Source organism: Psammomys obesus, unplaced genomic scaffold (genome assembly GCF_907164565.1).
Source record: "Psammomys obesus unplaced genomic scaffold, mPsaObe1.curated_primary_1811, whole genome shotgun sequence".
Taxonomy (NCBI): domain Eukaryota; kingdom Metazoa; phylum Chordata; class Mammalia; order Rodentia; family Muridae; genus Psammomys; species Psammomys obesus.
Genome location: NW_026591086.1, coordinates 1,222,717 through 1,249,508, shown reverse-complemented (window position 1 = coordinate 1,249,508; position 26,792 = coordinate 1,222,717). Strand labels below are relative to the sequence as shown.

General features: G+C 44.2%; 1 protein-coding gene across 1 annotated transcript in view; it reads right to left on the bottom strand.

Annotated features, from left to right (window-relative positions):
- Positions 1 to 18,774, bottom strand: part of Wdfy2 (WD repeat and FYVE domain containing 2) — a 140,092-nt gene extending 121,318 nt beyond the window's left edge. The window contains exon 1 of the mRNA XM_055609685.1: positions 18,417 to 18,774. Within this exon, the coding sequence (XP_055465660.1) occupies positions 18,417 to 18,553 (137 nt within the window). The 5' untranslated portion in view covers positions 18,554 to 18,774. The remainder of the gene's footprint in view (positions 1 to 18,416) is intronic.
- Positions 18,775 to 26,792: the final 8,018 nt, after the last annotated feature.

Sequence of the window (26,792 nt, the reverse complement as noted above, 5' to 3'; positions counted from 1 at the left end):
CTCTGAATGCTGGATGGTAACAACAGCAGCTCCCAGTCAACAGCATGCGGGCAAAAGCATGCCGGAAGAGCTGTAACTTACTGGTCACATATCACATATCACCACTGTGGCTCACAGTGACACAGAATACAATCCCTGCCCTCAAGACAGTCCAAGAAAGTAGCATCATGATGATTCTCAATTTATCACCAATACCACTGCCAACCATGTTGAGGAAAGAAGCCATCCACTGACCTAACTTCTTGAAGTAACACATTAGCACATAACCAGTGCTCAAATATGTGTGCGACCATATGTGTGTGTGTGAGCACTAATTCGCTTCCCTGTCCACTCTCCTGATCCGATAAGCCTAAGGAAGAGCTGCCAAAATGTAGCAATAAACACAGAGGGCTACGTTTTGACTCAACATCCTGTAGAATTCAGAGAATGCTTATAGATCTCCTTACAAAGCATTCCACATTTGAACACTAAAATACATCAACAAAGATGTAGCTGGTTTCATTATCGGATTTTATTTCTATGGTCAGACCAACACTGCTGAATAATGGTGTGTGAATGATGAGTAACATACAGGCAGCTTCATCTTTTAGAAACCAGTTTGAGACACAGTAAAGACCTTTTAGAAGCTTTTCCTGTTTGATGATTAACGAAGAAAACCAGTAAGTCAAAAAATTAAGCATGGAAAACTCAGGGTTTAGAGAGCTCAAATGCATATCTCAATAAGGCATATCTATGGACATAATGCGTGGCAATTCTTGAGTCTCGGCCCACTGTTTTCAAGTGGCAACTGAGATTTTTCTACATCATCTTGGATTCTAGGGAAATATCTATTGTGTAAATATTCCATAGTGAGAAATGTGAAGTCCTGAAATGCCTTTTTATTTATGAGAGAGCAGAGTTCCTGGGGACAGAAAGAATAAAAAGAGTAGGAGGATTATGGAAAATGAAAGGTCAGGAAGGAAAGAGAAAGTTCAGGATCCCACAAAGAGAACAAGTTCCTACTCAGAGACAGACATCACAGGAAGTAGAGAACTCTGCACAGACCTCCATGCCCACAGCAACAGTCCAAACACATTTCCTTTCTCAGAGGTGAGCATCACCTTCCCACCCAGCCACACCCTACAGGCGTCCCTACTGGAAAATGCAGGTGCTCCCAAACCCTCTCTGTCATGGTGGGAGGCTCTGCTCAAGTTGCTTATGGCTTCTTTTCATCAGTTCTGTCATGGACCATTACTGAGACATGAATCTTTGATGTATAAGCCCCCAAGATCTGGCAATTGTCTGTTAACTGCACTTCAACTCGAGGCCAGACTCTTGAAATAAACACTAGGCAGTGAAATGAAAGGAGATGGCTCCCCCCCCCCCAGCATCTGAGTCAGTCTCTACTTATCTATCACAGGCTCCCCTCACACCTCCCAGAAGGCAAGTCATAAACATCACTTTCTAGCTTGGCAGACATGGTGCACGCCTTTACATCTCAGCACTCAGGAGTTTGAGGTCAGCCTGGTCTACAGAGTGAGTTCTAGGACAGCCAAGGCTACAAAAAGAAACTCTGCCCCCACAAAAAAAAATTCACTTTCTGCATTCTAACATTTAAGGAATCAAACTGAGATAGCCTCTTATTTTTAAGCATTCTTCCTTTTAAAAGGTGATTACTAATTTAAAAATTGATGACTCATTCTTGCTAAATACACATGTCAATTTACCCTTGCAAAAACTTCAACTATGGAGCTGTAGAGATGGCTCAGTAGTTAAAGGAACTGGCTTCTCTTGCAAAGTTCCCAGCAACGGCTCACAACCATCCATCACTCCAGGCCCAGGGAATCTGATGTCTTTTTGTGACCTTTTTGGGCACAGGTACACACAAGGTTCATACATACATGTAGGCCAAACATTTATACATGTAAGTAAAACTTCAAAATTTCAAAACTATAAGTACCAAAAATGGACAATAATGACTGGAAGTAGTGGCATATACCTGTTATTCCAGCACTCAGAGGCAGAGGCAGGCAAAGCTCTGAGTTCAAGATCAGCCTGGTCTACATAATGAGTTCTAGGCCAGCCATGACTATACAATGAGATCTTGTCTCAAACAAAAAACATTAACAAGACTTCTTACCACATGTCTTTAGGTGTACAGAGAATTTAACAGAGAACACAAGAACAGCTTATACACTATTTTGCAAACTACTTATCTACCTACCTACCTATCATCTATCATCCAGCTATCTATCTGTCTGTCTATCTATCTATCTATCTATCTATCTATCTATCTATCTATCTATAATCTATCTATCCATTATCTATCTATCTATCATTTATTTTTGGTTTTTCAAGACAGGGTTTCTCTGTTAAACCTTGGCTGTCCTAGAACTCACTCTAGACCAGGCTGAAATTAAAGGCTCACACCACCACCACCACCTGGTGTGACCTATTTACTAGCCCATAGATAATAGCCCATATTAATAGCCCATAGCAGCCCAACTGCTCTCCAACGTGATGGTGGCTCCTTTTCTCCTCAGAGCCTTACAAGACTGAGATTATGCCAAATTTTAAGAACATCTGTCAAGATGGGAATCTCTGTGGTGTTTCAGATTAAGTTGTAATGATCCAATTATTATTCCAACATTTTTGTAATGTCTTTGTGTTCAGATTTTTAATAAAACTATTTTTATTGTTATTTATTTGTAGGGACTTTATATTAAATAATCATAGCTTTTAATATATATTCCAAATACTTTTCCTCCAGGCTTTCCTTTACAATTCTGGCTTTTTAACATTGACTTTTAAAGATGAATGTGGTTTACATCTGCCAAAATTTCCTGTTATAGCATCAAGATTTCAAGATATCATCCTTTTAAATTAACTCTAAGCTTATGTCAGTTAAGTGAACATTTTCACAAACAATACAATTAATTCTCCCTTTTCAGCTCTTTGGGTCTTCCCTAAACTTACTTATTCTCATATATAGATGTGTATACAGCCTCTCAGAGTGCTGTCACTCAAAAGGAATTGGCACTGAATCCAGTGTGTAGCAGGTTTTTAATAAATGTTCAGATATTCTATTCTTCCCAAGTCCTATTAGTCTTACAGACAACAATGATATAAATTCTTTTCAAAATATGTTACCACTGAATTACATTGAGGGTGCCAATGGGCCAGCCTTGTGTGAGTGGGGGCTGTGACCCACTTCTGGGAAATGTGAGCAGAAGCCCCTGAACTGAGCTTCCAGGAAGCTCAGAAGGAGAACAGGTACAGCTAAGGGATGCCTTTATCATCTGCTCTCTTCCTCCTTCCTGTCTGGAAGGCAGCAATGACGGGGCATCAGCATTGGGACACGGTCACCACCTACCATAGCTACATGGCCAGGCATAAGCAGCTTGGCCTCTGATGGCTTCTTTGAGCCTCCCACCCCTCTTGGACAGCATACATCTGAAAACCCTCAACTTATTTAGGAAACTGCTAGTGAGCTGGGTTTTCTGTTCATTGCAGCTGAACTTAGTATGTAAACCACAAAGCAAGATGCATTCAACAGCCTGTCCAATTTCATGATTTGAGAGGATTTCCTGGAGAAAAGCCATGATGGTTTAAAGGGCAAGTTCTACATTTACAACCGCATTTAACTTTAAAAAGAGGAATCAAATCATTAAGCGCTCAACCAGAAATCAAGAGTGGCCTTTACAGAGAATTCAGTAACTGGGAAGTAGGGTGTCACCTGTGGTGTCACCTCTTGGTGTTAAAGCACCTTCATCAGGACACATGGGGTGGGGAGGGAACAGCTACAGCTGGGTTTTTTGGTTTGGTTTTTTGTTTTGGTTTGGTTTTTGGCTTTCCAAGACAGGGTTTCTCTGTGTAGCCCTGACAGTCCTGGAACTTGCTCTATACACCAGACTAGCCTTGAACTTACAGAGATCCACCTGCCTCTGCCTCCCTGGTGTTGGGACTAAAGGTGTGTGCCACCACTACCCAGCTATGATACCTCTTTCAAAAACGTATTACATTTCCCACCAATGGAAGAAATTAGTTGACTGTTACCATAAGGAAGGACAAATAACCTTGGGACACACCAATAATAACACAACTCTGAGTCCAACTTGAGGCTATGGATAGCTCCCAGCTAGTGAGATGAGGAGGCCATCGACTCACTCATCACTTATGATAGTTAAGCTGTATGCTAACCTGGCTGATTTAGAATCAACATACAAACACATGTCTGGGGTGTCTGTGAGGGCGTTTTCTGAAAGATTTAGCTGAGAGGAAAGACCACTCTGGGGTGAGCAGCACCACCTCATGAGCTGGGGTCTGCAGTGGAAGCTTTGGGTTCTTTTCTCAGTTAGGTTTTGTTTTAATCCCAAGTATGGGATATGGGGCTGCTTTTAGTTTGTCCACAGCTGAAAATTGCCTCATGTAGCTTGGAGAGGGGTGTGGTCTTTGCCAGCTGCAGTTAGTGGAATTCTGGAAGAGGGTAGACATACCTGAGGCTCGAGAGAGGAGGGGGATGCTTCGAGGGATACTCCAAGAAGGAAGTGCTTCTGCTTCCGGCTGCTTCCGTTTGCCGGTTTGCTAGTTAGCTGGACTACTAGATATCTTGACGACTGAGAATGATATTGTCCCAAAGAACCCCGATGACCCTAAACAGCCAGAAGGAGCCTAAAGGAATTCTGGCCCCTCTCCTCACTAACCTTCTTTCTCTCTTACCTAGTGTTGCAGTGCTAGAAGGGAGTAGGAGTGATGAGGAGTGGAGAAGGAAGGTAGACCCATAAGAAACCCAATTAAAACAGTTTAAAAAGTAGTGCCAACAGGGGTCCTGAGCTGAATAGAAAGCGAAAAAAAGAGACAGAGTTCACCTCCACTTCCAGATGACATGCAGCCAGGCAGCTAACCTCCTGAGAGGCTGGCTTCCTCACCTTACCAGACTGTTTTTTCAATAAGCCCTCTCTCCTTCGCCTTACTGTCAAGTACTTTATCACAGTAATGAGTGACTTGGTGAAGCATACCCCACCTCGAAAGCCAGCCAACCTTTCACAGGGGGATTTACCAGTACCACTTTAGTGGACTCTCTGGACTCGGGGCATGGACACGAAGAAAATGTGAAGAACTATATTTACCCACAATTCAAATCCTTTTCTGACTCCTCAGTAGTCAGTCCAAAAGGACTTTTCCTGGGAAGACAACAAAAGAGTGTGCACTCTGAATTAGACCTGGAATGCGGCTCCAAGTCAGACCAGGAGCGTCCCACAGAACTACTGACATGTTCTCAATTCTCCACACAATGAATGCATGCTTTAACATCCAAGTGCACTGAGAAAATCTTAAGGAACTTTCTTTTTTCTTTATTAATAGAATACCTTTTATTTATTCATTGGCAATGTCATACATTTTTTTAAATGTATCTTTTTTGTTTGTTTGTTTGTTTGTTTGTTTTTTCCTGAGACAGGGTTTCTCAGTGTAACAGTGCAGTCCTAGACTTGCACTTTGTATACCAGGCTGGCCTCAAACTCAGAGATCCACCTGCCTCTGCCTCCCCAAAGAGACAGGTGCCTACACCCAGCTTTAAACAATTTAAACAATGTATCTTCATCACATCCATTTCCAACTCTCTCCTCCCATTCCCCTGAGGCACTCCAAATACTCTCTCTCTCTCCCTCTCTCTCTCTCTCTCTCTCTCTCTCCCTCCCTCCCTCCCTCCCTCCTCTCTACAATCCACTGAGCCGAATTAGTGCTGCCGGACTGAACACTGACTGATCTCGTTGGCTTGATCTTGTGCAGGGACCCACAGCTACAGTGAGCTCATGAGTGCAATGGCCATATCAAGCCCAGAAAACAGCATCTCACAGCACTCCTCCCCACCCTCTGGCTCTTCTTACATTCTCTCTGCCCCCTTTTCTATGACCATCCTTAAGACATGGCCGGTTGGGGGGGATGCGTGTATGAAATTCAGATGCCCCATTTATGGTTAAGTCCTTGGTAGTCACTTACTCTCCGCACTTTGACTAGTTATGGGGTCTCTGCATTAACTGCTGAGCGCTACCAAGAGAAGCTTCTCCGGCCAGACTGAGGGCAGCCACTAACCTAGGTGTATAAACATAAATATTTAGAAAGCAGTGTGACAACATGTCATTTAGCAAGACAACAGTAGTAACATTCCCCTCTAGGGCCTTTGACTAGTATCGTGAGAATTCTGAAATTTTGGTTTCTTTAAAAAAACACAGAAATATCGTAAGAATATGTTTTCATTTTAACCCCAAGTGTGGGATATAGGACTGCTTCGCAGCAGCTATGATTTGCCTCATGCTCTAGCAATGGCGTGATTTTTTGCCAGCTGCAGATAGTTTCTGTTATTGTGTGATGTTTGGAATTCTGGGGACTTTTCAGAAGGTGTATAAATGCTAGAGCCCCAAGAGGTGTGGTGGGTTGTTGGCTGGTTGCTGGGTGCTGTCGGTCAGTTTAAGTAGTCACACATAAAAAAGACACAAGAAGGGTCAGAAATTAGATATCCTGACAGTGAAGATCAAACTTGCCCCAAGGAGCTTGAAGCCCCTAGCCAGCAGGAAGTCATCTAATAACATCGCCCCCTTTCCAACGTTAGCTTCATCCAGGGATCTCTTTTCCTCCCCCTCTGTCCTTTTGTTCCTATCCAGTGATGGGGTGAAACAAGGGTGGGAGTATGAAGTATCCACAAAGTAGCAAACGCCGTCTACAGGGCCAGGCATGAGTTATTTCCTGTGGCGCAGGCTTCAAATCCAAGTCCTCAGGGGTGGTTAGTTGGCCACCCCCACTCTAACTGCCAGGCCACTACTGCCCCAGTGAGCACACCTTGCCTTGGCAGGTCAGTTCACCCACGGATAACAGCGCTGATAGCTCCTCTGGTGTGGCCAGATAGCACCTTCCAGCACTACGAAAGCTAGCCAACAGAAAGGAAGTTTTGAGCTCGGTTTCTCTGTATGTCTACAACCAGCGTGCCGTGTCTTTAGCTGTAGGATCTTTCCATCTACGTCTAGTGGGTGATCAAGAGCAATGGCTACAGGCTGTGTTGTTTGGGCGTGCCTCTGGGGCTTCCCTGACCAATAACTTGTTGGCAGGTTTCCCACACCTGGAAGAATTTTCAAGGTAACTAGTAGATGGTCTCTTTACACATTGCACCTTTTACCCAAATAATTGAAAATAAAGACACACATAGATTTGCAGAAGAAACGAGGTAACTTTATTTGGAGCAAAACAATGGTACAGATTAAAGGAGGACACACTGCTAGGCCACAGGAATGAGGCTATCCTAGGCCCAGGGTCTACAGTCTGGGGTCTCTTTTTATGGGGTCTAAAGAGTGGGGGTGCTGGCTATACTAAGCAACACTGTCGGTGGTTCTCTACTGTGACTGATAGGTTAGGTCCTAGCCTCCCTTTCCTTACTATGCACGCCCCTTCCTACAATGCACCTGATTCTGCCATATGTATGACCAGTTATGCACAGGCATAAGAAGGTAAAGAGGAGACTTTCCCTAAAATGCTACTAGAAGACACAGTTTGTCTTACTATACACCTCCACCTCAAGCCAGTTCAGGCTAGATTAGCCCTGCTATTATTCATACCCATATACAGTGAGAATACACTTGAATAGAAACTGTAAACTTGATTGTTATCAAGGTTAGAAAAACTTACACTACTGTTGAGAAATGGCATGTGTGAACCTGATGCAGATGGAGACCAAGGGCTTCTAAGATTGCTGGACGGATTGTATGGAGGGGAGTGAGGGTACACAGAGCATATAAGTAAAAATTAGACTGCCAAGTGCACTATAACTAGAGGGAGGGTGTGCATAACCCAAAACCAAACTGGGGTCCCAACACACTAACCTGCCTCCTGTGCTTGCCTGCCTCAGCGACACACACTTGTAGACAGGAAAAGAGGTTTCCTGAGAACTGCTGGCCAGCCAGTCTAGCCAAATCACTGAACTCCAGTTCATGGCTCGAAAAATAAAATGAAGTTTGTGATACAGAAAGAAACCAATGCTGAGAGCAAGAGATAGAAACTGTCAAGGAGATTTAGGAACAGGAGCCAAGATTTGTGTCCTTGGCCAGTAGTTGGAAATGTCCTTGATTATGTCCTGGCTAGAGCTAAAAAATAAGAATAGACAATTCACATGTCTTTGAACAGTAACTCTGAATATTGATGGTCTCAATTTCTGAGTAAAAACACACAGACGATCAGTTTGGATTAGAAAATAGAATCCTTCTTTTTGCTGCCTCCAAGAAACATACCTCACTATCACTAACTGACACCACCTTAGAATAAAAGGATGGAAAACGGTATTCCAGGTAAATGGACCTAAGAAACAGGTTGGTATAGCTATTCTAGTATCTGATCAAACAGAACTCAAACAAAATTAGTCAGAAGAGATAAGAAGGGGCATTTTAGCTTCATTAGAGGAAAAATCCACTAACAGGAAATAGTATTTCTAAACGTATGCACCAACTAGAGCACTCAATTTCATAACAGAAACTCTATTAGACTTAAAACAAACAAAAACCACAAATTGATACCAACACAGTGATGGTGGGTGATTTCAATACCTGGCTCTCACCAACAGACAAGGTCATCTAGAAGAAACTAAACAGAGAAGCTCTGGAATTGAATGATGTCATAAACCAAATGAACCTAACAAGATAGCTACAGAATGCTCCTCCCAACACTACAGAACACATTCTTCTCAGCAGCCCATGAATTTCTTCCAAAATGTACCACATACTGGTACCCAGCAATCCCAGCAAATAGAGAAAAACTGAAATAATGTCCTGTATTTTACCTGACCATAATGAACTAAAGCTGGGTATCAACAGCAGCAAAAGTGAAATAAAGTATATATACTCATGGAAACCAACCAACACACTACCAAGTGACAACTGGGTCAAAGAAGAAATCAAGAAAGAGACTGAAAATTTTCTAGAATTCAATAAAATGTAAACACAACATACCAAAACTATGGGATACAACAAAGACCTACATCAAAAAATCTGAAGGATCTCAAGTTAATAATGTACCTGAAGGCTTTGGAAAAAAACAAAACAAATATCCAAAAACAGTAGTCTGGAAGAGATCATCAAAATTTCATGACGCAGAAACCAACAAACAAAAAATAAAATAAAAAGAATTAATGAAACAAAGTCCATTCTTGGAAAAGATTAACAATGCTGGAAAGTCATTAGCTAAATTAACCAACAGAAGAAAGCAGGGATTCAAATTAATAAAGTATAAGATGAAAAGGATATATATCACTGCAAACACTGAGAAAATCCAGTGACTCATAAAGACATGTTTTAAATATCTTTACTTCAGCAGGGTGTGGTGGTGCACGTACTCCTTTTACCCCAGCACTGAGGAAGGCAGACACACAATGATCACTGTGAGTCTGAGGCCAGCCTGGTCTACAAATTGAGTCCAGGACAGCCAAGGCTACACAGAGAAACCCTGTCTCAAAGAAAGAAAGAAAAAAAAAAAAAAAAAAAAAAGACTAGCTAGCTTCTGGAATGGTTTAATTATACAGACATGTGTGATTATAATTATATCTCTGAATAATCTATAACAGACATTGTGCTAAGATCTAAGGACAGTAGTGATACTGTCTTTAAGATGTAAGAATGTTCCAGAAGAATCATTATGATTACTTAAATTAAGTTGGTCATTAAAAATTAGAGAAAAGACACTGTTGTCTTAAGAGAGCGAGAAAGGCCTGACATTGGAAGGGTGGGAAGTTGAACAGGATCTGGGAAGGGATGAGGAAGGAGAAGCTGTGATCACAATGTACTGGATGAAATAATTTTATTTTCAATTAAAAACTGTAGTTACAAGAAAACGCACTAAAATGTTTAAGTAGCATCACAGGACAAGTAGATCTACCCAGCTATAAAGAAAAGTTTCATCATTCAGAGGTCAGCAATGACATTCACAATTAGGTGAGATACATCAATTTTCAGGTACTAAATACATAATAAAGGGACATACCACAGGAAGCCAAAACGCCACTCATGCTATTATTCAGCTTGCTGCATTCCAGCTTTTTGTGAACTCCATTTCCATTCAAACTGGATTAATTCCAGAGCTACAGTGGAAACTTCAGAAAAGCAGGGAAGTCCAGGGGTAGGGTAGTCTAGGGGTTTTATTCCCAAGGAAGCCAGGGATAGAGATCAGCTCATAGTGTATAAGCCCCAAGTTGAACTGCATTTTATAGCTTTTGTTCAGCTTTGTTTTCTGTTTGTTTGTTTGTTTGTTGTTTTTGAAACAGGATAGCCCTGGCTGTCCTGGAACTCACTATGTGACTAGGCTGGTCTCAAACTCACAGAGATCCACCTGCCTCTGCTTCAATTGTGCTGGGATTAAAGGCGTGCACAACCATACCCGACTGTGTTTCATATTCTAAAAAATAACCACAAAATTAAAATCCATAAGGGCAGAGAAAAAGACCTAAGCAGCTCCTCTAGAGAGCTGAATTCCAAATCCTGGTTCCCAACCCATTAGTGGGTTAGGAAATTAATCAAAAGGGATGAGTTAAGACAGAGCAGAAAGTCAGTGTGTTTGTAACATGAGAAGGCTCCCATCTCCACTTCACAGCATAGGAAACCCAGGAAATGCCAAGGTCAGAGCAGAGCTGGCTGGGATCTCACTCCCTGCCCCAGTTCTAAAAATTGATTTGTGGTCAAAAAGGTTTTCCAAAACATACTCTCCTTACCCATGTCCTGACTGGGTGCTAGCAAGCTACCCAGAACTAAATGTTCACTACTTGAAAGAATTCATCTTGAAGCAGAAATGTGGTGCATCCTGTTCAGCTGGGTATTAGGCACCAAAACAAAACAAATACATCTGGAAGATGGCTGCCAAGAGCAACCACTGCTATCCAAAAGCTCCAAAAGCACTGCTTCCCAGTTGCTTCATGGCATGGGGACAACTGCACACAAGCATGCTGCTTTCTCCCCACTGGATTCTTTCCCACTGTGACTTCAGGGTGAGGTGGCTGCAGGGACTTTCTATTCATCCAGCCACCCCAATCACAGGCACAAAGTAGTTCTGACACCCAAACTCCCGAGCGTGAGGGAAAATGGATTTGGCTGGGGTCTCAGCCCCTGGCCCAGTTCTTTTCCAAGAAGGTTTAATTAAAAACAGAAGAGCGCAAAGCAGCAAGTCCTGCTGAGGACAAGCAGGCAACTTCCTTTGCTCTTTTGGCCTTACTGGCCATTTCTTAGAACCCTGGATTAATTTTTACTAATGATTAAATAAAGCACATGTACCCCCCTGCCTCTGGAGGGGGAAAAAAGTCACAGAAATGGCTTGCTGAAGCTGCACCAGGAAGTCAGGCTTTCTGTGTTAGGGGATTTCTATGCTGTAGCACTCTCCTTAGGAGACCTATTCATATAAAAGTGGTGCCTCCTTCAACACCCTGATACTCTATTCTAACATGTAGGTGGGCAGAAGAGCTGCTTCATGGCCTTTCTGTCTCAGTTAAGTTTATACTGTATACCATTTGGCTCACTGCTACAGGTATCAGCAGATTAATACTTGTGTCTTAAGTTATAATTTACAAACTTCAAATGCCACAATGTGGCTGAATTTCCTCCAAACTGTAAACTGTTTTTGTTTTTTTGTTTTGTTTTTGTTTTTCAATGTATCCTATGCTGACCTCAAACTCCAAATGTAGCCAAGAATGACCTTGAACTTCTGGACTTCTGACCTCCATCTCCCAAGTGCAGGAACTACAGGTGTGCTCCACCACGCCCACTTTATTTGGTTCTGGAGTGGATCCAGAGCTCCCAGCACACCCCACCAACTGAAGTACGTACCCACTCCTCCCAACTCTTTTTTAATGACATCAAGATGATTCTCAATAGGAAACAAACAAACAAAAAATGTTCCTCTTCTGGCGAATGCCTAAGGGAAGGAAGATACTGTGTAAGTAAAAAAGTAGGACTCCTTTTCAAAGTTTTGATCTCCTTCTTTTGGGCAGGATTATCTCTCTCAAGTGTCTTCTAGATTTTTTCCTTCACTTCTGTGCTAGGGATATGTATCAGTCTCAAAATCATTCATGACAGGAGTGTCAACAATGCCAGCCTGGCACTTTCCAGTGTTGCAATTCCAGTGATTAAGATCTGTAAAGTCCTACAGAAAATCCGGTTCTGCAATATAAAAGAAACTCAGAGCTGTCAGCAGTATTGAGGCCATCTTAGTAAGCTGAACACACTTTCCCACGACCATCTTAGCGTCAACCTGATCTCAGGACAACATAGGCCACATAGGCAGATTCCTGGGCACGGTTTAAATGAAGAGTAAAGACCTCACTTCCAATAATCCCAGGAAGTGAACTCCTTTGGGACGTGAAAGCTGGAGTACTAGTGCCAAATGATAGATAACTCTCTCCGGCACAGGTGAAAGTTTACTAATTTTATGCCAGTAAATAGAGTTCACACGGTCAGAAATTACTTTGAACTTCAGCCCGTCACTCTAAGATGTTATCAACTTTCACAACTTCAATTGTAGGAAAAACTTTTATTTGCACTTCTTTCAAAAAAGTTATGAAAATATCATAAAATACACAGTGCAAAAAACTCCATGAGGAGCCCAGCCGAGTTCAGTTGTGATCTAAGCATTAGTGCAATGTCAGTTCACAACAAAAGAATTAGTAGCAAATAAACCAACACTATGAGGATTTATAAGATGAAATAAAAGTCTAACATATCTTCTCAAAATTAAATGAAGTATTGGAAATTAGATGTGTCAGTGACTCAGTGGAAGCAGCTTATCTCATCACCAGCCACCATCAGGTATGGTACATAAAAGGCCGCAGGCACCCCAGATCTCTCTATCTCTCCCTCTCTCTCTTGTTTCCTCTCTACCTTCTTCATTCTCTCTGTCTCTCTGTCTCTATCTCTCTCATGTCCCCACTCCAAGATGGTCTGTTGCTCTCCCCTCTCCCATAAACTTCTTGCCCAAGATCTGTTGCATGGTGTGATCTCTTTGTGGTTTGCCTTGGCATGAGCCCACAAAAGATAACCCCTTGCCTTGGCATGAGCCACAAAAGATAACCCCTTGCTGCTTTATCCTAACATGAAGCCATTTAGAAAGACAATTGAGAGACTTAGGGGTGTAAAGCTTTAAAGATAGAAAAACAACCCCCCTGTAGTCCCTGCTCACTGCCATCTCCATCCCAGGAAGAAAGGTTATCCCAGCCTAAGGCAAGCAGGTTTCGCTAAGGCTCAGCTTTAAGTAACTGCTTAGGGAAATTCGCTGCCCTTACAACTCACAGTCAGGAGTTCATTTAAGGAACTGACAATGTCCTTTGTCCTAGACACTGGACATCAGATTTCCTCTTAATGAGATGCAAATCTGATCCCTATTTTTCATGAGTTCTACCCAAAAGGAAGCTGCTGAAAGAGCTGGGTCTGAACAGTGAAAGTATGAGGGAGTTCCCCAGGGTCCCATTTCCAGTACCTAACCTCTCTGTGCTAGTTGGTTTGGTCAACTTGACACAAACTAGGGTCAAGTGGGAAAAGGAAACCTCAATTGAGGAACTGCTTCTATCAGACTGGTCTACGGACGTGTCTATGTGGCACTTTCCTAATTAATGAGTGATGGGAAAGTGCCCAGCCCACTGTAGTACCACCCCTAGGCTGGTGGCCCCAGGTGGTATAAGAAGACAAGCTGAGCAAGGCAGAGAGAGCAAGCCAGTAGCAATGCTCCTCCAAGTCTCTGTTTCAGTTCCAGCCTGGAGCTCCTGCCCCGACTTCCCTCAATGATGGACTGTGACTGGACCAGTGAGCCAAATAAAACCTTTCCTCCCCGAGATACTTTTGGCATCGTGTTTCATCACAGCAACAGGAACCCTCAGACTCTCTCTGACACAGGTTCCATCCCTACCCGTTTCCAGGAGTTGTTTTATCCAGAAAAAGAATTCCAAATACTTGCACCCAGGTCTTTCAGTAATCTTTTTCTTTTCTTGCCCGTTTTGGCTCTGGTTTTTCCTCTGGAGACACTCGTTTTCCAGACTCCTTGAAGTATGGCGACACTCTGAGTTGAGTTCTGACTAGCAGGCTGCTCCAGTCTTACCTGGTGCTTGTTTCTTTCACCCCACTATCTAAAATGCCCTTTCCTCTACCACAGATTTTGTTCTTGCTTTCGGGATCACTAGGCTCTGGGCATACTAGGCAAGGGCTTTGCCACAACATACCCTTGGCCCTGTCCTCCACTGTTTCATTTTGAGAATGCGTCTCCGTGAGCTGTTGTAGTGGCTTGAACATGTAACCCTAACCCTAACCCTGAGCCCAAGCAGCCTCTGGAGTAGCTGCACCAGCAGGCTTGGCTTAGTTTTGTTCTCCTAACTCCTATTTATCCTGCAGCACTCTCGTGAAAACGAGAGCACTGTACTCCTCTGACCAGCCAGTGGAGGACAACATCAGCTTCCAATAACTAACAGAAATACCTCATCACTGAGGCTCTGTGTGGTGAGACAGCTGTCCTGGGTTAAAGTATGTATAGAATGACCTCAGGAAGGGGTGCTGCTTAGAATCACCTAGGAAGAGGAAACCTCAATGGAAAAAATGCTAGCTAGAATCACCTAGGAAGAGGAAACCTCAATGGAAAAAATGCCACCACCAGGCTGGCCTGTGGGCAAGTCTGTGAGGGCATTTTCTTAATTAATGGTTGATATGACAGAGTCCGGCCTACCCGCTCTGGGTGTGGTGACCCTGGACAGGTCCTGGACTGTAGAAAAAGGCAGGCTGAACAAGCTTTGGGGAGAGTAAGCCAGTAAGTAGCACTGCTCCACGGCCTCTGCTTCAATTGCTGACTCCAGGACTTCCCTTCATGCCTGAAATAAACCCTATCCTCCCCAAGTTGCTTTGGGTTATGGTCCTTATCACAGCAACAGAAATCTAAGATAAGGATCTGAAGAGGGCTGGGTGATACCTAACCAGAGGCTTTCTTCACCTGAGGCTCTACTAAAGATCAAGCCCCTTGTAAATTACAAAGTCTTGATCAAAACAGAGCACACCCGTCTGAGATGATGCTATTTTTCAACCTGTGTTTTCCCTCTTTTAATATTTATTTATTTATTTATTTATTTATTTTGGTTTTTTGAGACAGGGTTTCTCTGTGTTCTAGGATGTCCTGGATGTTCTAGGACTCACTCTAGACCAGGCTGGCTTCAAGCTCAGAGATCCACCTGCCTCTGTATCTCAAACTGGGATTAAAAGTATTTGCCGCCACCACCCGGCTATTTATTTTTATTTTGCATGTATGTATTAGTGTTTTGCTTGCGTGTATGAATGTGTACCACATAAATGCCTGGAGCCTGCGGAAACCAGAAAAGAACATCAGATCCATTTCTCCATTGGAACAGGAGTTACAGGCAGGAGTGGGCCACCATTTGGGTGCTGAAAATAAAAAAACCAGGGTCCTCTGCAAGAGCAGCAAGTGTCCTTAGCCACAGGGCCATCTCTCCAGTGTCTGAATAAACCTCTTAAACAGCAAGATCCATTGAAACCCCATTAGCCCAGAAAGGGCAGCCTGAGAAGGAGCAAAGAAATAAGGGACCTGAGACCCCACAGTTTGGTGTAACCTATGTGACTAGAATTTAGTTACAGCCAAAGTCTCTGCAAGGCCAGTGAGCTCTGGGAACAGTTCCTACATCAGGGCAGAAAGCTTTACTGGCAACTCAGTTTGTCTTTATATTTCTTATTTTCCCTACATTTCCTCTTTTGATAGCAGCTAAAGTTCCAAGTTGTCCCAACTGTGCAACAGAGAACAAGAAAGCAAAGGTTTCTTCCATCTACTCTTTAGCTTGAAGATTTGAGAACCACCAGCTTGCTAGTGAGGGAAGGCTGAGAGTGAAAATGTACTTCAAGTGTAACAATCCTCCACAGGAAAAGAGATCTGGAGAACAAGAAGGGCTGTGGAGCCCAGCCATTCTTCCCATCTGAAAGGTCTCTTTTCAATACTGTATCTTAAATGTAATGGTTTTGTTTTATTACACAATATTCTTGGCCTGGGGGTGCAACACAGTGGTGGAGTGCTTGCCCAGAACCATAAACGTACACAAAACAAAAGCTATACTCTAAAATTTCTGCTACTCAACTGTGAGCCCCTTGAAGAGACTCGGTCATTATCATCACTGTCATGAACACACACAATGAGAACACACAGAACTTAACGTCCCTGTCTGACAAATGAAGCAATGCTTGGACTTCCCAGTTTTCAAGTGTCAAAGGCCACCTAGTCCAATCCTTCCCCCATAGATGTGTATCTGTTTATATGAGGTATTCACAAGTCACCCAAATAACAATTAATTCAGAAGAGTTAAGGTGCCATGACTTTCAGAAATGGGGTGGAGGGAGATCCGACATCAGTCACTGATACAAAGAATGAGGGCGTCCTGTGTGCCAGGTACCACGTAGCTCCCTATAATCAGTACGATATACAAAGATCCCTAGAGAACACCGAGAAGACAAAACAGACAGACACAGAAATAGAACTGTTTAAAACAAACAAACAAACAAAAAATGTTAAGCATACAGATAGAGGCTATAATGAGTCAGATTGGAAAAAGGGAAGTGGGATTTCCTAAGTACAATGCCATAAGGCACTATCTGCAGCTGACCCTCACGGATCAGTGATGACTGGCAACGCAACTAATGGTAATGGTTTTGTAAGTGTTGGTGAAAATCAATATTCTGTCTTCCTGTTTTTAGCATTAGATCAAGTGACACTAACATTGCCTTTGAAAAGCGAGAAGACAGATCGATTCTTTTAGTGAAAACCATACCTAAAACTGCTTCACAAGAGTTACTTTCATGGTCGAGTGGCCCAAAGAAGCATAGACTTGCCAAGCTGAATAATGAAATTAACAGAGACAAGGACCGAGAATTCCTGTAGGGACCTGTTTAACAGTAACCACACAGTAAGATAAATTCTGTTATGTACACTGCAAACTAGGAAAGTGAAAGATTAAACATTGCACTTGCTTTGTCCTATGGTGAAACAAAACTTGCTCTTCACTTTCTTCCACATATACTTTTAGCTTCTCTGGACACTGAACTATTACCTCCACTAAAGCTGTTTTCTTCAAGGAGATTACATGGACATGGCAATCAGACATTTCAAAACTAACATGATGAAGCTGCGGCCTGACAACCTTTCTCCTCCTTTGACTTGATTTAATGAACTTATGAATTGCTTACAAATTAGGAATCAATTTCATCTCTACTAATGAAAAGGGACATTTGATCAATATATCCCTTCAATATATTCTTTGACAAAAAAAATTTAAGTGCAGAAGTGCAGTCTAAGCATATTGCACTAAAGGAAAAAACTTAAAACACTGTCATAAGACTTCTTTATGAATCCACGTCACTCAATTTCTTCTGTTCTTCCTGGACTGACTGCCATTAACATATGTTGGCAATTTTTCCCGGTGGATCAGCATAGGAAATGAAGCAGGCGCCTTTTATACGAAGCATGATGCTGATGTGGATATGAAATATACACAAGTAATAGTCTTCCTAGTTACATTCAAGAGCCTAAGAAATAAATCAAGTAAAAATGTTTAAGTTAACATTACTGGAAATGCTGATATGAGTATTTGTTTTTAAACTGAAAACTTTTTGCTCTACCTTGGCAATTTTCAGAGTCATGGAAGAAAACTCTACCTCAGCATGGCACCAACTTATATTAAGAAAGTTGACTGAAGCTAAAAACCCAGACAGCCACATACCTCTACCATAACGCTTGTAGATATTACCTAAGTGGTAATTTCAGATCTATCGCCCTAGTTCCTATATTGAAGCGGAATTCCTCTGGAAATCAAAAACGCAATGCAAAGCAGAATACTGAAGGCAGAACAGCCAGAGCTACTTCTGCTAACTGAGCAAACGGAAAGGAAGTAGGCGAGGGAAGGAACTCAAGCAGCTGTCTGCAAAAGTGATCCCTTGCGAACTTCCAGACATCAGCTTTTAGGAAAGAAAGGCGCAACACGCAGAAGCCCAAAGTTATTCTCTTCACAATTTAACTGTCCATGAGTTCGGTGAATGATGTCCTGAAGATAACAGCGGTGCGGGGGACTGTATGGGAAGAAAGCAGTGGGTTTCCATCTCGTTTGGGGAACCAACAGCTGGACAACTAAATCATCTCGGCGCTGCAGTCTTCCTCCGAGCTAACACACCTGCAAGGCCGTGCGGCTCCTCCCCCTGCCCCTCCCATCCCATAGAAGCTGGACCCAGGTCTGGTGTCCCGTGCACCGTTAGCCCAGGAGCCACTCGGACTGCGCGAGGAGCCGGTGCCGAGGCAGAGGCCGCCGCGCTCGGAACCGAACTCGGAGGCACGGTCTCCACTCCCACCGAGCCCAAGCCCGACCTCCGCGCGGCCCAGAGGCAACCAGTCAGTACCTGTCCTCCGAGACGCTGATGACACCCTCCTCCTTAGGCACAATCACCGCCATGTTAACCACCTCCTGCGACCCCTCGACCCGCTGCAGCAGGATCGGCTTGCGGGTCAGCGGCTGGGGCTGGATCTCCGTCGCCATCGGAGGGGGCGCGCCCGGGGAGCAGCCGAACGCGCCAGGGGACTGGGCTGAGGAGACTGCTCAGGCTCAGGCTCGCGTTCAAGGTCGGGCTGAGATGCGGAGCGGGCCTTCGGGAGCCGGTGACCATAGCCCCGCCGCCCGTCCAGGGAGCGCGCCTGTTCGGGCTTCCAGCACCAACACCGCCGCCACACCGGCCGCAAGCCGGCGCCACCTAAGCGAGCAGGGGGCGGGGAGCAGGGAGGCGGGGCGGGGGCGGGGCCTGCCGCAGGGCGGCCGCTCCACTTCCGGATGGGCACAGGCAGCCAATGCGCGTGCGTCAGCCCGGCAGCCACTTCCGCCCTGTCCCTGTCATTCACAGAAGCCGGCCGAGCCGCCAGGACGCATGCGCTCTGTCCCCTACCCGCTCTTCCACACCCAAAGCTTAGTCACCTCCGTATTAAAATCTGTGAACGCGCTTTCCCGGAGCCCCACCCTCTCCAGACTCCGAGAATTGGGCGGGGAAAAGCCTGTGTCAGCCGGACCGGAAAAGGGCCTGCTGGCAGGATAGAAGCTAAACTAGTTGGGACTTGAGCGTGCATGCGCGCAGATGACTTGCCTCTAGGTTTTAACTATAATGCACCGGCGAGGGCGCTGTGCTGTCGGCCAGAATTAAGCGCCGACTGCGGCCAGCACCGTGTGGACTCCTGGGTATTGTAGTTTCCTCCATCGCCCACCCCCTTGTTCTCGAAGGCCCTAAGGCCCACTTCTCAGCCCAGGAGGAGAGGTGTAGTTAAACGAAGCCCAGCGGCTTCTGTGGGTTATTGCCCAAGTCAGAATAAGAACTAGTATCTAAGGGGGGGAACAAAAGAGCAGGCCCTGCTGAGCAAAAGTTATCCCCGGGGTCACGCTGCCGCCGGTTGTAGTGAGGTATCAGTGTAACGAAAGAGAAACTTTCATACAAGCTTCTTTGAGGGAGATCATGGTGTCAATCTTCTGTTTGCGTTATGTGACTAAAGGACCCACACTTGAATCTAGGCATTTTGTCCAGTCTTGTTTCCAATCCCTAACAACTCAACCTTTTTCCATTGACAAAGGACGGTTAATATAACAATGGAATATAGACTGGCTATAATAAAGAGGATAAATGTTGGCTGGGCTACAGAAAAATCGGAACTTCTTCACCTACTGCAGGTGGGAATGTAAAGCGCTGCAGTCTCTCTGGGGGGAAAAAATGTAGCATTGCTACAGTGAGGCCCAAAAGAAACTAAGGCGACTAGGCTACTATGTCTCTGTGGTGCCTGTGAGCATAGTAATGCGATTGCTGGCCTCCAGGCACCTGTGGCTTTTCTCAGCTTTTCTCACCACCCCACCATCACCACCCTGTCCCCTACCCTAATCTTTTCTTGCTCTCTGGCCCCAAGCTTTTTATTCAATATCCTCCAGCTCACTTCGCCCAGTTTCTCATTCCCATATAACCCCGACATGTGCTCTCTTGATACCCTCTCTTTTGCCCCTCTCTCTTGTCTTCCTTTGATGCCTCCCATCTCTTTTTTTGTTCTCTCTCCCTCTCCTTCCCTCTTCCTCCCTCCCTCTGTTCTGCCCAGTTCATGAACCCCAAAAGACCAGGAATAACTAGACTCCGCTGTGAATACATGAGGTTCTTTTTATTGTATATTACAATATACAATATTGTATATTGTAGCTTGGGCCCACACACACCCACCGCCGAAACGGTGGGAGCCGAGCGCGCATGCCCAGGTTAGTTGGGTCATTTAAAGATTCTGGTCCCTCCCAGCATGCCCAAGGCAGGGACAATTCCTGCCTGGCAAGCATCTATTGGTCAAAATGCTACATTTTGAATCGATTGGCTATAGGAAGGTTCCCAGACCATAATGACCTGGTGTCCCTCCGTAGGGGGAGAGTCCAGTTTCCTAGCATCTGTATCTCTAGTGGGTGGCGAAAGAATGCAGTGAGGTGGCTCTTCCCCTCAGGGCATTACTAGACTTCTTTACTTACCTACTTCAGGTCTTAATAATAGCTGCTAATTTATCTTTTGGTCTCTCTGTTCCCTCTCTTCTCTCTCTCCCTTCTCTCTCCTCTGTTGGCCCAGTTCAGTCTACTGGCCATGTTTAATCTATTTTCTCTTCCTGCTCTGAACTTTTACAGATGTCTCTGGCTGTACTTTCCCTCATATCTACTTCACCTCAACTATACCTTGGAGTTGTCCTGTCTGTGGAGATCCGTAAGCAGCCACCTCTACGGCCAGCCCCAAGGGACCTAACAAACTGGATATCAGGCATCTGTGAGGCCACCTATGGACACCTGGAACAACCTGCCCATGCTCTGGGTCACCTTTTAAGAGAACTCGAAGCTCCTCCTCTCTCTCTTGCTCTCCTGCCCTGCCCAGAGACTGTCTTTGTGACCTGTTCCTCCTTCCCTTTCCCCTTGCCTTCCCCTTTCTCTCTCCCTTCCCTTTCCCCTTCCCTTAATAAACCTCCTACGTGGAACCAGTCACGTGGCATGATTTGTGAACCTGCCATGTAACTCTGTTGCACAATCCTATTAATGTCCTCACTTAAAACAGCTACCATATGACCTGGCAATTCCACTTCTGCATATAGAGCCAAGAAAAAAAAAAAAGTCTCTTATAAAACCTAATATTCTGCTTTAGCTGGCTAGTTTTAGTCAACTTGACATGATCTAGCATCACCTGGAAAGAGAAACTTAAAGTGATGATCTTCTTTATTAATAATTGATATGTGAGGGCCCAGCTCTCTATAGGCACTGCCACCCTTTGAATAAAATTGAAAGCTGGGCAAACCTTAGGGGAACCCTCTAATAAGCAATGCTTCTCTGTGGTTTCTGCCCTAGTTCCTGCCTCCAGGTTCCTGTCTCAAGATCCTGTTTCAGTTTCTCAAGATGATTGACTGTAACTTGTAAGATGAAATAAACCCTTTCCTCCCCCAGCTTGTTTTTAGTTAGTGTTAAATCTTGGACAGTTCCGTGGGAGAAAAGTAGAGAATTTGAAGAGCTTTTGGCTAGAAAAGCCATTGAATGTTCAAGAAATATTGTTGTGTGAACTGGGAAGATAATGCTGAGAGAATAATGTAATAGCCAAGATGTGCATAGAACCTGAACATCTACTAACAGGTAAAAAGCTGCAAATGGTGGAGCATTATTCAGCAATAAGAAAGAATGAAGAACAGATACACATTACACATAGGTGAGCCTTGAAAGCAAAATGCTAAGTGAAAGGAACCAATCAATAAGGATCATTTATTTTATGATTCCACTCCATAAAATGTCCAGAGGAAGCAAGATTAGTGGCAAGAATTGGGAAAGAAAGGATTAAAATAGCCTGAGGGTGTTTTGGGTTCATGTATGTCTGTCATTCTCCATTTGGCAGGGGCCTGGGCCGTCTGTCCTTCTTTGATTGACAGGGCTGGAGTGGTCAGGAAGCGGTTGTGGGCTGACATTCCCCCAAGCTGCTGCAGCCAGGCCTGGCACAGGAACTGCAGGATCCTGCTGGGCTGGAAGTCCAGGCTTCTGGACTGGAACAAGATCAAAGGTCTTGGGCCTCCCAGGAACAGTTAGAGCACATTAGGGAGAGGCCAGTGCACTAGGCCAGGGTGTTGAAAGAGTTTTCCATGGAGTGTTACAGTTACTTAGCTCTTGTTTTGTTTTGTCTTGGGTTTTCGAGACAGGGTTTTTCTGTATAAACATGGTTGTCCTGGAACTCACTCTGTAGACCAGGCTGGCCTGGAACTCAGAGATCCTCCTGCCTCTGCCTCCCTAGTGCTGTGACTAAAGGCCTGTGCCACCACTGCCCTGCTTAGTAAGTTCTTTTAAAAAGAGATTGGTGGTGGCAGTGGACAGTGGAAGCTTGGGCATTCCCAACACGATGGTAATACCAGAGTGTTACCGTCCCTTGGTTAAGTTGCTGTACTAAGCACGGCGGAGGCCCGAAACCAGCCAGAAGGCAGGTCCTATGGGACACACATAAAATGGCTGCCAAAGCAGTGAAGCACGATAGCACGTGGTCGGCCAACCTACAGGAGTCAAGCCCCTGGCTGTCCAGATACTCAAGGCTGCAGGCAGGTAGCTGCTTAATTGGCAGCCAAGTTCAGTCATCCATCAGTGATTCTTTCCCAGAATAAAAGAATCTCAGACAGTCTTGAAGTGAGAGAGAGCATGTGATCATTTTGTGTGAAATCAAGGGCAATATAAACCTTGGGCGGTGGGAGGAGTTCTGAAGGCAAATGTGTCTGATTTGCCGGGGTCAGGGGTGCCAGGAATACCTAATCTACATGTACCAAAACAGTCCTATCGTAAGAGGGAAAGGCAGTACTTAATTATCCTATGGTGGGGGAAGAATTCCAGGTGAAGTCAAAGGTCACTATTAGCAGAGGGTGGGTATCTCCAGGAATCCCCCAGTGCTTATCAGGGAAGGTCCCCCAGCCTGTAATCTTCCCTGAGAGATATATGATGTTCCTTATCGGTTTTTAGGGTTTAGAGAGGGCACCCCACTGAGAAAAAGGAGTCCACCATCATAGACAGAGCACAGAGGCTATATGAAAATGTCAGACTTCAACCTTATCCAGCAGAGTTCCACATATGCCTATTTGCCATTTGTGTGCCTGATGCCCAAGGAAGAAAGAAGGGGGCATTTGATCCATGTAACTGCAGTTATGGACAGTTGTGAGCTCCCAGTGGGTGCTGTAAATCAAACATGGGTCCTCTGGAAGAGTAGTCAGTGCTCTTAACTGCTGAGCCATCTCTCCAGTCCCAAGAGGACTATTTTTAAAATGCATTTTATATTAGGTGTGTGTATGTGCGCCTGAGTGTATGAATGTGTACCACACGTGTGGAGGAGCCAATCAAGGTCAGAAGCAGAGACCCCATAGAACTGGACTTACAAACTATTGTGAGCTACTATGTGGGTGCTTGGATTTAAACCCAGCTCCTCTAACAAGTGCTTGTAATTGCTAAGCCATCTCTGTAACCTACTACCAAGGCTATTTTTGATAATTGGATTACTTCTTTTAGATTAACATCTCACACTTGGATGGCCAAGGGTCAGATAAGGAGGAGAAAGGTCACAACAGACTCCACAGGCCATTTTAGGAACAAATAGTATGTATTTTTCTGGCACATCCAGCAACCAAAACTGGTAATAGAAGGCTGGGTGGAGATCTGGGACCCTAGAGTCATCTGATGAAATACCCAGGAATTCAGGTCCATACAACATTCTGAGATCCATAGAGGTAGTGAGTGGGTCAGTCATAAATGGAAATTAACTAATAGGCTGTACACCAACCTTCAGGTAGGAATTTAAGAGCAAGGTTCAAATCTGTGGCAACTGAGAAAGGACACAAAGGGCTGTGGAGGTAGAGGAATTTGTGTTCCCGACCGAAGGAATGAGATGGGAGATGAGCACTTCACAGGTGTCCTAAAACAAATGGCTTAAACTTTTTAAGCCCCATCTTCTCCATCTGTAAGTTATGGGTGGATAATCCTAGTGCCAACTTTACACAGTGGTCATAAAAGAAGAGGAGGAGAAAGAGATGATGATCGCCTGTTGAGAGGAATAATCCCTGTATCTAGCAAGGACTGCTTTAAAGGATGATGAGAGACATAAGGAATTTGGAGGAAGTTGAAGAGAAGGAAAAAGGTAGAGGTGACACCTTTGTCTCAAGGCAGAGGAACGTAACGGAGAGAAATGGATTATTAGTAAGGGGCCAGGGTCACCAGTCAGGGGAGGGACCATCTTGCCATAGTAAAAGTGTCAGCTTGCCAAACATCGGAATTAAAGGCAATTTTCTCTTTCATTTTGTAAGGCAGTTTAGAATTCACTTTGGGACTTTTTTTTTTAACTGACTCAGTTATATATTGGTGATTCAAAGAGATTTTCAAAATCTCTACAGTACATAAGCACCATAATGAATCGTGCTTTTTCAGAAGACTATCTTGTATTCCAATCAGGAACACTTGAAAACCTGCATACCAAAGACCTGGCAGTCTCTGTGAGTTCAAGACCAGCCTGGTCTGCAGTCTGAGTTCCAGGACAGCCAGGGCTGTCTCAAAAGACCAAGAAAGAAAGAAAACACTCATTCCGCCTTCTTCCTTTTAGCAGCCATCTGAGCTCCCTCATGAGGAAGGTTTGGTGGAAACTGAAAGTGTAGCTCCATGGTAGAGTTCTAGCCTAGCATACTGGAAGCCCTGGACTTAATCCCCAGAACAGCAACACACAAACAAACAAACAAATGGAGACTCTAAGGTCTGATGGGTCTGAAGCCTGACTCCACCAGAATGCCTGGGAAGTTTTGAAAAATGTAAATACCTAGACCTCTTCTTTAACTGCTAAGTCCGCTCTTCTTAGGAGCATAGCGTGAGTACTGTAGAAAGTGTTTCCAAGTGCCTTTAATGTACGAAGCGCTCCAAGTCTTTAAAATACTCAACAAAGAGCTCATAGAAAACTGAAGGCGGTGTAGAGGTGGTGCCTCCAGTAGGAGGAGTATCTCTCTTCTTTTTTTCTGTCAAGGAAGGATCATCTAGGCTGCTGGATTTTCCACTGTTGTTAATGGACACTTATGTTTAGATCAGTGTCTTTGTTAGCACAGCCCAGTAAGAGTGAGTAAGAGTACATCTCCTGGCTTCCTAGTCTCAGGTCTTCTGGGAACAGCCATGAAGGTGTTTTTGTTTTGTTAGTTTGTTTGTGTGTGTGTGTGTGTGTGTGTGTGTGTGTGTGTGTGTGTGTAGAGGGCTGTACTTTATTGTTATATGGCTGGGGTTTTTGTTTGTTTTAAATTTTATTCTCTCTCTCTCTCTCTCTCTCTCTGTGTGTGTGTGTGTGTGTGTGTGTGTGTGTGTGTGTGAGTGATACGTGTGGCAGCACCATTGGAAGGCAGAAGAGGGTATCAGATCCTGTGGGGCTGGAGGTACAGGCAGTTGTAAGCCACTAGAGTCTTCTGCAAGAGCAGTACACCGTCTTCTCCAGCTCCCACATGTTTGAGACCATGTGTGGTGAAAACTGTTGGTTTCTTTAAAAACACAGAAAAGTTATTAGAATATGATTTTGCTTTAATCCCAGGTGTGGGATATGAGGCTGCTTTAGATTGTCCACAGTAGCTGACTGTGATTTGCCTCATGCTCCACCAGGGGCATTATTTCGCCAGCTGAGGATAGTTTACGTATGGAATTCTGGGTATAAATACCAGAACCCTAAGAGAGGCAGCCGTGATTGCTCCTGCTGCTGCCGCCGACAATTTTACTGTTTGTTGCTGTTTTCTGGGTTGCTGGTTGGACATAGCCTGACAGTGAAGATTAAACTCACCCCAAGAAGCTTGACACCTCTAACCAGCAAGAAGCCGTCTAATGATATTGACGTCCCCTTTCTACCCTACCTGGTGTGGGGGCGGGAGTTGGAAGAGATAAGGGTGATATAGGGAGGTAGGAAAAATAATCCAATGAAGGAGCCAGCGGTCTGGCTCCAACCGGAGTCCTATGTCTCATAGGTAGCCCAAGATGGCATTGATCCTCCTGTCTCTATTTCTCGAGTCCTGGGATTACAGTTGTATGCCACAATGCTTGTTTACAATAAACACAGGGTTGGTTTGTTTTGTTTTTTTTTTTTTTAATTTTTAATTTTAGTTTTTTTGTGTGTGTTTTATCTGGCTTTCTCTTAATCTTCTTCTCTAACCCAGACAATATATGCAAAAATTAAGGCTCTACACACACAGAGGAATGAAGCTAGATCTACCTACTTATTATCTACCTGTCATCATCTTCTTTTTTTTTTTTTTAATTTACCTTTTTTAAAACTTTTTTTTTTTTTTTTTTTTTTTTTTTTTTTTTTTACATTTCTATTAGAGGGAAAGATGTATGGAACAGCATGAGTGTGGACGCCAAATAAAAATTCGCAGAAGTTGGTTCTTTCTTTCCACTATGAGAGTGTCAGGGATCACACTCAGGTCATCATGCTTGGCCTCTGGTGCCTTCACTGGCTGAGTCATCTTGCAGTCCAACTCCTATCTTTTTAAAATGGGCTTTATTTTCATACCAACATAGTCACAGCATACTCCCTTCCCTAACGGTCATTATTTCAACTACCTTACGTCTCCCACCAGTGTGGAACATTTCTTACAACCAGGGAGCTTACAGTAGCTGTCACTGTCACCCAGAATCCAGAATTCCCACTAGGGTTCACTCTTGGGATTGTGTATTCTACAGTTCTAGACAAATGCAAACATATGTCAAACAC